At 57.9% G+C, this 14,767-nt stretch overlaps 1 protein-coding gene across 2 annotated transcripts in view; it reads left to right on the top strand.

The window, feature by feature from the left end:
• Nucleotides 1–9,417: 9,417 nt before the first annotated feature.
• The window catches only part of Dac (dachshund family transcription factor), a 179,035-nt gene continuing 173,685 nt past the window's right edge, over nucleotides 9,418–14,767 (top strand). For both annotated transcript variants that reach the window (XM_078181128.1, XM_078181129.1), the window contains exon 1: nucleotides 9,418–11,281. In XM_078181128.1, coding sequence (XP_078037254.1) covers nucleotides 10,500–11,281 — 782 coding nt within the window. In that variant the 5' untranslated portion in view covers nucleotides 9,418–10,499. The remainder of the gene's footprint in view (nucleotides 11,282–14,767) is intronic.

Below are 14,767 nucleotides of genomic sequence, written 5' to 3' on the forward strand. Positions count from 1 at the left end.
ACGTTTTAGTTCAGCCGTTCTACCGCAACGCGGCGCTAGTGAGCCACGGTCCATAAATTTACATTTTCGATTCTGGCGCCGCGTTGCGGTAGAACGGCCGAACTAAAACGTACTTCTTATCGACTGTAGGGTAATGCGGAAGATTCCTGAATTATAGGTAACGTTGCACAAGGTATCTGCAGAGGATACGGCGTGCGATCTACGGTCGATAACACCGTTATTTGCTATGCGATACCAACAGCAAGCTGCATTGCCGACGCAAACCGTCAACGTCATCCTTTGCAGGAACGATACACCCTTCCCGAAAGGGTACAATACTCCGATATAAGCGAATTAAAAGCGTCCACTTATTTTTTAAATTCTCATAAATCGACGCCTACCCTTTAGGAGATGCATATTTTCATAATTCAACTCTTCGTCCATCGGGAAGTTTCTCGTGCGAGTTACTCTAGCGAACAATTACATATTTGTTTATTCGTTTATTTCTCGCGCGACTTCTCTCGATCTAATCAATTGCAACGGAACTGCCACGCAAACCGGTTCGCAACGCTAGAGTATTGTTCTCCGACACCGGTCGCGTACCCCGAGCAACTCGCGAGAGGTTCGCTCTCGGATCGACGCCTGCTTTTAATCCCGTGAATCCGCCGTCGAAGAAAGTTGGCCTGTTAAAACGACGATGTCGTAATTATTGGACGCGTCGCTCGTCGTTTTGTCGCGTTCAGGGATCACAGGTACGGCGATGTGCTTTTCCGTCGGCGATCGGTCGCGTCGTCCGCGTCTCTTTTGGAACGACGCGCGGCGCGGCGCGGCAGCGGTGTTCGTGGTTTTCAAGGTGACACGGACCTTGTATCGTAAAAGAGGCGAGGTGCGCGAGAGGTGATCAATAACCGTCAATATGCAGGACGACGTTTTAATAAGAGTGTAAGCTCGAGATCCTGGGGCCCAGTTTATGACTTCGCGACACAGGACGTCACTTCGCCGCTCTTACTGCCTGCTCTTTATTACCAGTCGTCTTTGTCCCTCTGTCCCTCTCCCTCCTGGCCTCGTCCTCTCTCTCCCCCTCGCATCTCCACGCCTTCTCTCGACCGCTCTTCTTCTTCTTCTTTCATCCCCGCGTCTGCTCCGTGCTCCGCGCCGTCGCCTTTCCGGCTGTTTTTACGCGAATTTATTATTTATAAAGTCAAAGGAGCTTGCGCCAGCTTCTAACTTTCCCGTCCGACTTACGGCGTCGCAACGCTCTCCGAACCTCCGCGACGGTCGTTCCACGGTCCGCGCAAAAAATCCTCGGTGGCCACTTCTCGATTGGTTTTTCTGCTCGATGCAGGTGCGAATCGTTGCGGGAAGGTGTAGCAGAGACGACGCGCTTTCTATCGGCGAAGAGGAGGATCGTCGCCGCAAATTCTCCCGCGTCGAGGTGGCTACCGGCGTCGTTAGGGTCGGCAATCGTCCAAGAATGTGTGACGTCGTTCTGGAATTAATTCAGCCACATTAATTTCTATTAGAGCGATGCTGTACGCGCTAATTGCGTTTAGGGCGACTGTAGTGAAGCGAGTCTCGCTTACCTTCGGTTAACACAAACCGGACGAGGATCCGGAGTATTCGACGAATCCATCGTTTGTTATCGAGGGCCGGGATCGAGCACTATTGACCGTGCTAAATGTATTTCTGCTTATGCTGATTAGATTGTCGTAAAAGCATCGGATTATCTGGAGTGGCGACATATGTTCGACATTTCCGGAAGTCGCGTTCTCTCCGCGGAGTGGCACGCTCGTTAAACATTCTTTTATCGACTATCCAGGAACCGATAGAGTCGCCGAAACTTCTCTCTCTCCGCGGGTTGGCGCAAGTTAAAGAGTAGAGAGAACTCCCTTCTCGGTTGCAAAGGTAACGGCATGTATATGCATGCGCGCCGCCACGGCGAAACGCTGCTGTGCGCGGGCTGCTGCTGCCGTGCGCGGAGGGGCTCCGCGAAGGGCGGCCGCCTCTCGTTCGGCCGTTGGGATGCGCCGGGCGGGCTCCGTCGTCGGGCTGCGGAGGAAGTAAACCGAAACTCTCGGCTTTCCGTTCCCGGGTAAACAGCGTCTTAATCCTATCGAGATTGCTCGTTACAAGACGCGAGGCGAGAGACGGCGCGGCCAAGTTGCCACGGCTGGCCCCGTCGTCCGGAGACGACCCCGGCCGCGAACTTGCCGCCTCGACCTGCCGACACAATCGAAGCCTTTTATCCCTCCGAGTATCGCGCGCGTTCGAGAAAGTTCGAGGGGCAGCAGGCCAGATGTCGAGCCGCCGAGGGGTCCTGCGAGGAAACGATCGGCGAGGAAACGATCGGCGAGGAAACAACGATCGGCAGGCAGGCGAAGAGGAGGAGGACGAGGAGGGGGAGGGGGAGGAGAGGTCGCGGGAAAAGCATCGGAGTCTCTCTCGGCGTGCACGCGTTTAATCGATAATCACCGGCAAGTGGCTCTCGCCCGAAAAAGGGGTGCGGAGGTTCCATCTGCGAGGTATCATCAGCGCCGGCCACGGAACGGGCGATCCATCATCTCTCGGCAGTCGAAATCCGAAATTGCTCGGCCGTTTCCTCGGGCTACGCGTGCGGCCATAATAGGGATTACGGCCGGTGTAAATAAATTTCGAATCGCGAGCAAGCCTGTCTCTTTAAGCTTTACTGCAAGCTGGAAGTCGACGGCCCCTGCGAGGCGTCTCCCTCTCTCTCTCTCTCTCTATCTCTCTCTCTGTCTCTTTTCCACGCACGCACTCTTTTCTGCGTCGGCGGACCGCAACACGATCAATCGGCAGCACGAAATACCCGATGGAGCCTGCCACGATGCTAGACGCTTGAAAAATTCGAGACTGGCGAAATCGTTTTTCCTAGCCGCGCGCTCTTTTCATCGATAAATCGGCCCAGCCGCCTTCTCCTTTATCCTTCGGGTTACTCTACGAAACCCACGCTCCGACAGTACTCGTCCGTGAGTCCTCTATCGGCGCGTCGCATTCTTGTCAACGGTGCGAGCCGTCGAAGCTTGATTCGACGCCACGCGACAATCAACCCCTCGCACTGCAATAACGAGTCGGACTCGTGACAAACGTTTCTTACATAATTTAATAAATACAATTGCCAGTCGTTTCTATCGAAACGAAGCAAAATTTGAATCTTCCGTCATAAAAATCGGCGATTGGAAGGAAATTAAGACAATCTGGCTGCATCGAGGGAAATATTAACGACAAACAAGTGCTGATCAATTGCAGCGTGAAAGGAATCGTAGTGCGAGGGGTTAAGCAAAGGCTCGAAATTTTGGAAATTGAAAGAGTGCGAGCGCGAGTTCTAGAGCCGCCGTTGGTGTTTTCGTCGGTCCGTGGAACGGCGGCAGGAAAAATCGGAAATGGGTCATTTTGAGCTGTCCGGTAGTTGCAGCGTTAGGGTGCACGGTGATAACGAGCAACTCGAAGTGACAAGCCCGGTGGTTCGTTTCTCCGGCACGGTAACGGAGCCGGGCTCTCTCGGTTGTCTTCTTGCGCGCGCGCGCGCGCGCGCGGCCGCGCGGTTGCTGGAATAGTATTGTTACGCTGCTCATTGAGCACGAGGCACGTTGTCAGATTGTCAGCGGTGCCCCGGCCTAGTAGAGGGACTTGCCTTCGCCGGGTAATAATAGATATGGTGTCAGCAGGATGTTTCGACATTCGATCGGCAACTTTTCTTACCTGGCCGGCGACGCCGATCGAAAAAGGGAGTCCTGTTTCCCGAAGAAGCTAGAGACGACGGACTGACTGGCGAAAGGGTGAGAAAGGGTGCGAAAGAGAGAGAGAGAGAGAGGGGAGGGGTGGTCGCGGCGATGTGCGAAAGCCGGCAGAACAAAAAAAAGGACGCGGAGGAAGATGGAAAGGATTACGGTGCGTCAGGACGCGATGACTGAACGGCCGGTAATCGCCGAGCCGCTCTAATATTTCGAATAGTTCGCATTTACAATGGGCTTTATTGGCGGGAAAACTGAGGGGGGTATTTTGAGCAGGCAGGACATCCATCACCGGGTGTCAACGTGATTGTCTTGCGTCGCCGAGCGCCGTGGAAAAGTATTGACGCGCGCCGCGTCGCGTTGAGAGGCGAGCGGACCCAAAAGCGAGAGCAAAAGCGCGCGCTCGCCGGAGAAAAGCACGTTTTTGCGAGCCGTTTGCGTCCGAGTATCGCGGAGGGACGAGCCGCGGGACATCTTGCTGGTGGCGGTCGGCCGGCGACTCCTCGCGGACAGCACTATTTCGACCGGGGGCTCTCGGGCTCGGATATTTCGTCCGAATTTCAACGAGCCTCCCGACGCGTTTAGGCATCGCCGATTAGAGGTGGTCGGCGGTCGTTCCACGATTCTCGTCGGATGTCTCGCGGCTGGAGAATCGATGTTACGAGGAGAAAAGTCGCGACGGCGGAGGGAGAAGCGACGCGGTGTTTCGGAACGGGTAAAAATGCTCGCCGTTGTCGTCACCGCGCGCGTGGATTAAAGTCGACGAGAAATAAAAGCTGGTTCTCGCTCGTTGGGAAAACAGTACGGTTGGCCAGAGAGAAAGAGAGAGAGCGAGAGAGAGAGAGACAGAGAGAGTAGGTACATACGCTCACGGGAGGCGTCGATGCATAATCGGAGCGCACCCTCCCGTGGCTATCCGTTTTATTTATCCGATAACACGCCATTATGGGCGAATCGCGGACACGGCTGTGTCGGTAACGATTGGCTATTTATAATAACACGTGGCATATGGGTAATTAGTTGCGCGTAAGCCGCACTGAAAAACCGAACGGTGGCGTACGTGTCCAGAAAAATTACCGTCGTTTTTCATCCGGCGCCGCTCGGAATCCATTATTCCGCCACTTGATTTTTCCGCGACGCGACGCCGCGCGACGCCCGCGCGTCGCTATGCGACGGTCGCATCGCGTCCGCGTCCGCGTCCCGTCCTTTCCATCCGTCGTGCCGTTGCGAAAACGCGGCGCGCTCAATTATCGTTTCACAGAATCCTCTGGCGTTTCGTGGCTCGAGGCGCCGACCGGAAAAAGACGGAACGGCGCGGCGGTCGGCCGCGACGCCGGTTTCGCCGTCTCCGCGTACGTGTACGCGTCTTCTTGCACGAACAAGTAATTACGTTAATTCGATCGATGCTCTCTTTCCTTTGATATCGAGGGGACGACGTGGCCGAGGATTCAAGGAGAACGGAAAGACGATCGAAGCGACGGGAAACGCGACGCGCGACGCAAAGCGGACGAGGTGGCAGCAGTCGGTCGCCGATGCGCGCCGCCCTATTAACTCGGCTGTCTCCCTCTCTCTCTCTCTCTCTCTCTCGCTCGCTCTCTCTAACTCGTCTCTTTGCGCGGAGATAACAGGATACGATAACGCGGAGCGAAAAGAGAGGAAAAAGGTGGAAAAACTCGGCAGGAAAGAGCGTTGCCGAGCGCGCGCGCGCGCGGCCCTGCGATGAAACGGAACACGTCCGACAGAGACATCGAGAAGAGCGACGCTTCCGGCGCAGTGGAGTCCTTCCGACGCGTGTCCGGTTGGCTGGCGCGGAATGCCTTCGTCCTATGCAACCTCTACCCGGCAAAAATTCGCGCTTTTCTCTGGCGCTCTTATCGAACGGGTTCCCGGACGCGCGCGCGGACCAGAGACACAGACCCTCCTTCTTTGTCCTCCGGTCTGTTACAGTCCTGTAACGTGCCGTCCACGCGCGAACAATGACGAGGGTTACGTAACAGCCGTGCACAAGAGGCAGCCGCTCTCTGGTTGCGCTTCGCGTAATTCACCCGGGCGACCCGACCTGAGCCGGGAGCCGGGAGCCGGGAGCCGGGAGCCGGAGCCGGGGCCGGGGCCCCGAGAGGTGACCAATGAGCAGTAACAGGAACGACGCCAGTGAGCCGCAATCCCGTCGCCCAGCCGGGAGAAATGTCGCACCGCGATGAGCTCGCAAACACCTATTCGGCCTCTCCAGGTTGTTGCCGCAACGATCCTCTGTTGTCGGCTTTAGCGAGCGGAATATTCTCCATCGGCGACGCGTTCGTCCTCCTTGAATTGCTCCGGGATACCCTCGGGACCGTCCGACCGCCCGGCTGCTTCCGGAATCCTGTAACGAAACCGAGCTGCGATCAGAGTTTGAAAGCGATGGAAAGCCGGCGTTATTGTCTCGATTTTTCAGGCATTGTCTCGACGCGGTAAAAGATGGACGGCGGGGGAGGGGACGGGACGCGAACAGTGCCGCGAACGAAATAGTTTCGCAGCGAGCGAGTAAAGACAACGGGCGCAACCGTTATCCACCGTGGCCACGGGCTCTCTCGGCTCTCGCTCTCGAAGTCGTAAGCTCCGTGGGTTCGAGATATTTTCCCGTGACCGCAAAACAAGAGGAGGCAGCGGTTGCTTGGACGAGCGAATGCATCGAGCTGGCTCGACCGACGGGATTGTCCTTCATTACGCACGAAGGAAAGTGCAGTCATCGGCGTGCATACCCGTAGGTATGCACACAGAGGCATTAGCTCCCCCAAAGCCAACCGGTATTAATTCCACTAATTGGACGTGGTTTGGTTCGTGGCAAACATCGGTCCCCTACCGATCCTCGACCTTCCTCGAACAAGGGACTTGGATCTCGGCATCGATCGCTTTATCGCGGCAAACAATGACTTTATCGGTGACGGAAACGAACGGCAGTCGCCGCCGCCGCCGCAGCGAAACCGCTCCGACCTCCTCCGGGAGCGTCTCGCTGCTGTTCGCGATTCGATGCTAAATCCAAATCGTAACAAACCAGAGAGAGAGAGAGAGAGAGAGAGAGCGAAAGAGGGGGAGAGAGAGGAGACCTATTGTAGGAAAACTAGAGCAACAAGACGCGATCGGCCCCCGCTCGGGCGAGCGCCGATGGTCAATGAACGTTAGGCCCAGGGGGTCTCGTTTCGTTTGGGGTTGCACGAGGTCAAGGGATCAGCTGCGGTGGAGGAGTACGTGTGCGAAGCCTGTTACACGTACAGACTCGTGTACTCGTAACGAACGAGGAGGGTCTTTCCTCGTGGATCTGGGTCACCGGGCCGATCAGGACCGATCAGGGGTTGACCGCTGGAAAAAGACCAAACGATGCTTCTCCCGCCTTCTTCCCGGCTACCACCAGCTCTCTCGCGTCCTCCGCAACTTTGTCTCACGACGACGACGACGACGGCCTGTGCGCGTCCATCGAACATCTCGAACAGACGCTGATACAAAACGATCAGAGGATATCTCTGCTTTCCAAGTTCCTGCAGAGTCCACGCCAGAGATATCGTTCATAACGACGAACCTCTCGAGCCTCCGGCATCTTCGGCGTATGCTAGCCCCGTTCCCGGGGCTAAAACACGGCGGGTTTTTTTTGCGGAGGAAAATCCGCGGATAGCAGGGAAATTAGCGGCCGAAAGGGGCCCGCGTCGAACGAGCGGGGAAAGCTCGGACGTAAGAAGCATCGGCGGGCACGGACGCTTTCGATATGGCACAAAGGTATTAAGCACTCATACTCGGGAGCTTACCAAGAGCCGCGGAGAGTGTCGGGTATGGTATATCGCGTACGCTCCGCGGCAGGAGGAGGAGGAGGAGGAGGAGGAGGATGATGAGGATCGGGAGGATGAGGTGGAGGAGGAGGAGGAGAACGAGCAGAAGGAGGAGGGGTTAGAAGAGGCGGAGGAACGGTGTTAGCGACGCGAAACCGTGGCGCGAGGGGTGGACCGCGGAGGGACGCGGCGGGGCGCGCACGGCGGCGGGGTAGAAAGAGGGTGGTCGAGAAGAGAGCCGAGAGCGGAGAGCGGAGAGAGATCGCGAGGAAGCACAGAGTTACCTACAGAAGAAATAAGCGCGCTCGTGTAATGCTGATGGCGAATATGGTAGTGGAGATCCGGCGAGGGAACGGCGAAGAAGAAGGCGGGGTAGGGGGACGGGACGACGAGTAGTGCTCTCTCTGCCCCAACGAGGGGCGGGGGGGGGACCGAGGGGACGGGTGAAACTGAAGGGGGCAGGGGGGGGGGGGGGGGGGAGACCCCCCGCGTGCTCGAGAGACCCGCCGATCGATTCGAACGCCGCGCCGGCGACATTCTTCGTCGTACGGAGAGAGTACGGACAGAGGAACAGGGAGAGGAAGCGAGGAGAGAGAGACGAGCGAAGTCGCGCGATCGAGAGACAGGCGGGGCAGAGAGACGCGGAAAGGTGGGAGAGGGCGGGTGGAACAAGGAGAGCCCGGAGAATAGGACGGCCACCGAAGAGGGAACGACGCGCGAAGGCGCGCGAGAGAGAGCGCGGAGTTCGGGAGAGCGTGCTAGCCATAAGCCAAGGTGGGAGGAGAAGCCGCAGGAAGAAGTAGGAGGGAGCTGCGAAGAGGCAGGGGAACGGAGAACGAAACAGAGGGAGAGAGGGAGAGAGAGAGAGAGGTTAGCGGAGAATGCTCGAGGGAGACGTTTGAACGCGGTGAAAGACAGAGGAAGAATATATACACACGGAGGAGAAGAAGTATAAGAAGTAACGATAGAGAAAGAGAAAGAAAACAGAAACGGAAAAGGAGACAGAGAGAGAGAGAGAGAGAGATAGGGAGAGAGTGAGAGAGGGACAGAGAGGCGAAAAGGTTTCGAGTGCGGCAAGGAAGGACGACGATTAGTAGAAGAGACTCCGGGAACGAAACGGAAAAAGAAACGGGGTGGGGTGTCGCGCGGAAGAAAGCAAAAAGGGGAAGAAAGAAAGGAGAAACAACGCGAAGGAGAAGGGAAGGCAGGAAACGGCAAAGCGACAAGAGACGAGGGGTCGAAGGAACGCGGCCCTGGCGGGCGGGCGGGCAGGCGGTAGGAGAAGGAGGGCGGGCGGGAGGGAACGAGGAGGAGGGCTGGATAGAAGATCGTAGGAGCGGCGAGGAGGGCCGAGGGGTTTCGGTGGCTTGGGGGGTAGGGCGGGAGGGGCGGTGGGGTGGGATGGGGTGGGACAGGGGGTATCGGCGAGGCGGCTGGTGCCCGGTGGAGGGGTAGAGAGGTCGCGAGGAAAAAGAAGAAATCCCCACTCGTAGCTCGTAGCGCGTAGATCGGCGGTAGGTTCGAATCGTACTGTCTTGTCGAGACTCGCGTCTGCGTCTGGATGTCTCCGTGTGTTAGTCGCCCCCGGAATCGTCCCGGCCGGCGTCGTCGGTGGCAGTGGTTGCCGCCTGGTGGGGAACGGCTCTTCGGTCCCACCACCGCGAGGGGGAAGGCTCGAAAGGCGTCGACGCCGCGAGGCTGGCATCCAATCGGGAGAACTGCCACCCCGGTGGCTCCGCCAACCGGATACTCTGTTGCGCGCACAGAACGCCCATCCTCCCCGTTCTTCGGGCTCCCACCGATGTTTTTATTTATTACATCTGTGACTGGGTAGGGAAATACTCCCGACTCGACCGAGAGAGCGTTTGCCACTTTGAGAACGAGCGACGCGCGTTCCTGCGAGTTACCGCCGCAGCCGCTTTCGTCGTGGTCGTCGTCGTCGCCGCCGCCGTCGTCGTCGCCGTCGTCCTCGTCGTCGCCGCCGTCGTCGCCGTCGTTGTGTCCGTCACCGTCACCGTCATCGTCTCCGTCACCGTCTCCGTCACCGTCACCGTCACCGTGGTCGCGATCGCTGTCAACGCGACAGCATCTTGGTCGTGCTCGGTCGGCTCTGCGGTGAACGTCGTCGCGTTCCGTTTGTGTCGCGTCGCAGTACGGTGTCGACGACAGTTTTCGCGATCGAGCGTCGATCGGAGCCGGGTGTCCAGTCGAATCGAGTGTGCTCCGAAAAATACTCCGTCTCAGTGTCGACGATAGATGGATGGATAGTTAGAGATAGATACAGAGAGAAAGCCTAACGCGAGGAGAGAGGAGAGACGAGAGAGAGAGAGAGAGAAAGAGAGAGAGAGAAAGAGAGAGACCCGTCGCGAAGAGCAGTCCGCGAGCAGTAGCGAGGCGATCGCTGGGTCCTCGGGCCTGCGTCGATCGGCACCGTCAGCCGATTGTCATGGACAGAGTCGTCCGAGTGGTTGTGCACAGTGAAGTTGTTAGCTCCGCGTACACGGTTCACCGTACTCCGTGAGACGCGACAAGTTTTACCGGCGAGTGACAGTGACTCTCTCCTCGAGGAATCGATTCCTCTGGAAACCGATCCTGGATCGCCGGGACCCGCGCTGTTCGTCGGCTGGGGGCCACCCGAAGCCGATCGGAGGAAGACTCGGAGACTCGTATGCCCAGAGTATGCGTTGACTGGGGCGGCGCTTGGTCCTCTTCGAAGCCCGTGGTGTCCACGTGGGCGAGAGACTGAGAGACGGAGACCGAGACCGAGGTCCGAGTCCGAGCCGAGCCGGCTGAACGCCGGCCGTCTCTCGGTAGCTGTCCGAGGGAGAGACCGCGACCCCCGTGACCCGTGTGTGCACTCGCGAATCAACGACCCGATACCAGAGCGCCTGCTACCTTGGAGAAACGAGAACAGAGAAAAGAGAGGAGCCTCTTCGGCAAACAGTCCGCGGTGGTACTAGGACACTCCATGGACCACGGAGCGATGGATAGTTCGTCCGACCACAGTAGCCGCGCCAGTCCCGTAACCGGCAGCCCGAAGCATCCCCACAGCCCGTCGGGCCAGCAGAGTCAGCAACAGCTCCACGGTTCCCACAGCCAGCCGCCGCCGTCGCACCAGCAGCCCCATCCCAGGGACCAGCTCCGGGAGCAACAATCGCAGCAGCAACAGCACCGCGGCGTTCCCACGCCGGGTTCGCCGACTCGCGGTTCGCCACCTCAGGGTCTGCCGTTGAGCCCGCCGCCCTTATCGGCCGGAGGAACACCGGGCGCACCGCCAGGCATGGTGCCCCGAATGCCGGGTCTGCCGCCGCCGGGCCTCGGGCTGCTGGGCCAGCTCGGCGGCATGCTCAGCGGACACCACAGCTCGCCCCTCGAGCTGATGGCCGCTCATCACGCGGTCCTGCCGCCCAGGTCCTACAACAGCCCGCCGCCGATCAGCACCAGCGACCCGACCGCCAACGAGTGCAAGCTGGTCGACTATCGCGGCCAAAAGGTCGCCGCGTTCATCATCGCCGGCGACACGATGCTCTGCCTGCCGCAGGCCTTCGAGCTCTTCCTGAAGCACCTGGTCGGCGGCCTCCACACCGTCTACACGAAGCTCAAGAGGCTCGATATAGTGCCGTTGGTGTGCAACGTCGAGCAAGTTAGGATTCTACGCGGCCTCGGAGCCATCCAGCCCGGCGTCAACCGGTGCAAGCTACTCAGCTGCAAGGACTTCGACATACTCTACAGGGATTGCACCACGGCCAGGTAAATCCACCGCCACATCTACTAGAGCTAGACGGGGAACGCGTCCCGAGACCGGACACGGCTCGCCCCGGTTCTCGAGACTCGAATCGAGATATTCTCGAGTCGCACCCGCGGACCGCGGTACCCCTTTTGTCCAAAGAGACTCGATGACGCGCGACGATAACGCGCTGTGTAGAGAGCCACCTACGGCTCCCGCTCCCGCACCCGCTCCCGTTCCCGGGAACGGAAGCTACGATCCTCGCGTGTATTAATAACGGCCGGTGTCGCCTCTGGGCAGCACTTTATCTTCGGCCAGCTACGGAACGCTCCGCGCGCTACCGACCGACCAAAAAATATTTTAATCGCGCCTCGGCTACTCTTCTCGCTCCCAAGGCTCGTCATCCCCTTCACGCCGGCTTTTTATCTCGTCTCAATTTCTCAGCCGCTTTCTCGGATCGTCTCTTCTGCCCTCCGAGCCCCTTTACATCTTCGCCGTTCTCGACGACGTCGCGATTCGATTCTAGTTTTCTCGCTCCCGGGCCGATTGTCCATTTATCTGTTCGTTCGCTCGTCCATCGTACGCTGTCGGCCCTCGAGCCGATTGTTTTCCAAAGACCACTCGATCTCGCGGGGGAGCACGACTCGGGGGGAGCCGGGACAGCGACAGAGAGGATCCGCGGTCGAAGGCACGTGCCTTTGTATCTGGAATTGTCAACGGGCCTCCGTGCCAACAGGTGTCCCTTTCACGGCAGTTTCTCTGAATGAATCGTCCCCACCGACGAGACAGAGAGAAGTGGCTGTAGTACAAGCTTACCCCACCCACGAGTCAGACGGCAGACGAAACGGAATGGTAAACGGAACGAGGGGATCCGATGGTCGTCGGGGAAAATATTGTCCCGGGGTTCGCGATCCTCCTACGCTCACGACCGCGGCTATTCCCGTTCTCTTCGCTCTCGCTCGGTTCCGATTTTCCGTGGACCGGGCGCGGTCGTTGGATCCCGTTCGATCGCGATACGCGGATGTCGGGGGATCGATTTTCGGTGGCGAATCGGTCCGGGCTTGGGGACAATAGCATCGCCGGCAGTGGCGCGCAGTGGCAGTCAGAACGGAAACGGATTCAGCGCGGGCGACACACAGCGAGGGCGAAGGAGAAAGAGGGTCGAGGGATTCCGAGCGGAGGGAATAGAGACGGGAACAGGAGGAGGACGGAGAAATCGGGAGGAAACGAGACGGCTGTAGGGATAGGGATCCAAATAATCCGAGTCGCAGTTACAGAACAGAGCCGGCGTGGCCGTCGCGCGTCGAATAGCGTCGAACAGCCGCGGCCCTCCTCGATCTCGATCTCGGCCTACGCGTCTGCTATCCCCGTTCCCGAGGGAACGCTGCTGTTTACATTTCCCATTTGCGAGCTTTCTTATTGGGTTTCTAGTAGCTTTCGAACGAGACCCGTTCGACACCCTCGGGGCTATTTTCGTATGGACTGCGCGTTCGGGGACCCTTGTGGACTCGGGAACGGTCGCGTCGGCTCGCCTCACCTACCGGTTAATTATTCCGTAACGGGTAATGCGTAACGAGTGTTGCTTCTCGCGTTTCTTTTATTTCGCGAGTGAGTGAGAGAGAGAGAGAGTGAGAGAAAGAAAGAGAGTTTGCCTGGAGCCGTGGTCTCGATATCGTATAACGTACCTCGCCATTATGCCACGCCGAAAAAGTGAAAACCTGACCGGTCAATGTCCCTCGAACACCCAGGATGATCCATCATTTCTCCGCAGTTTGGCTCCGCGCCGCGTTCCTCTCCTCTAACGACGGTGTCAGACTCGCTTTCGAAACAATCTACCATACATAGATTGAGAGCTTGCGAATTTCTGATCGTTCCATCAGACCGGCTCTGCTCGAAAAGAAAAGCGAAAGTGTGATCTCGTAAAGTCTTGTCTCTCTCTCTCTTCGGAGGTTCTTTCCGCTCCTCCATTTTCTACGAGATTAAGAGACCGCGTATCTAACAATTTAGGATGCACGGGAAGATCCGCGTGATTTTGCAAAGAAATTTGGTAGATTTTAGTAGGTGGCGTAACGAAGACGTTGACAGAGTTTAGCCTCCTCGACCTCGTTCTCTCTCGAAGGCTACGAAATCTATCACCGTACAATCATGTTCTCACGTGTCTTTAATTTCTGCGAACAAGACATATAGATCGCAAGACCCCAAAGGTCTTCGATTCGAGTGCACGAAACGGGAAACAGTCGTACGGGACAGTGACCGACGAACACGGTGCTCGATCGACGCCGTTCCGTCGAGTTTTCGAGGAAAAATTCGCGTGCCAGGATCGCCGTGCGCGACGCGACGGAGCGTTATCGCGGCGCGATATCCAAGAATTCTCTTTGCACGAATCTGGCCGCTGCCAACGAATATTTTTACGGAAATTCCGGAAATAGTATGCTTCGTCGATCCGAAACTGAATTCTGAACGAACAACCACACGATAATCGAAGGAAACAGTGTTTAAGCTTCCGTTCGTTTTCGTAGCGATTCGCGCGAACGTTGGACTCGCCAGAAATCGAAACAAGAAGGTTTTGTTAGCGGAGGCAGAAATGAAGAGAAATTTTTTGTGCTCGACGCGTTTGTTCGATCACAGAAAACGCAGTGACGCAAACCAGCTGCCATCGAGAGCACAATGGTTGATGGATCGCGACTCGAGCTCATTGTCACCGTGACGATCGTGCACGGCGGACTTGACTGGCGGCTACTTGCACAGCTCGACGAGAAAAATTGTTCGAATACGCCGCGCACCGCGTCGAGGAGACGGCGAAAGGCCGACGGGACGCGGACACGGTTCTCGCGATCCGGAGCGTCGAGCCAAGCGGAATCCGGAGGTTCTCTCGTATCGATTGGAAAAACCGCGGCCACTGGTAGCTCTCCGAAGCGCGGCGGCGTTTCGCGGGGGGTGCAGAGGGGAGGAGGAGGGGCGGGCGGGCGGAGGGTGCGAGGGAGGATCGCCAGGAAAAATCGGATGATTAAGAGACCGCGGTATGGTCCTCGTATGCGCGGTGTCCGGTGTTGGTCGCGTGTACCGCTGACGTCGTTACATTCTGATAATGCACGGGCAGTGGTAACACCGGGAACACTGGCTGCACACCGATGTTACCTCTGCCTCTCTCTGGCTCTCTATGTAGCAGCCAAAGGGGGCTTTCGCGCGCGCACGGTTACACGGCCCTACGGCCCGGCTCCATCGCCATCGCCATCGATGCAACAGCATGCACCGAGAACCGCACCGATAATTCAGCCAGATTTTTCTTGCGGTTTAGAGCGGCGGCGCCGGCTGCGCTGCAACGCCGAGCGTCGCGTCGCGTAGCGTCGCATGGCGTCGGGGATCGCGTACTCGTCCCGTGAATCCGGACTTGGCCCAAAGAAGGCCGCGGCGACACCTCTAAAATTGTACAAGGCACGGCGCTTTTTCGCTCGGCGAGATTCGATGCGTTCGATCGGGTTTGGCGATCGGTGGATAGATTACCGGAC

The sequence above is a fragment of the Augochlora pura genome, chromosome 5 (genome assembly GCF_028453695.1).
Source record: "Augochlora pura isolate Apur16 chromosome 5, APUR_v2.2.1, whole genome shotgun sequence".
Taxonomy (NCBI): domain Eukaryota; kingdom Metazoa; phylum Arthropoda; class Insecta; order Hymenoptera; family Halictidae; genus Augochlora; species Augochlora pura.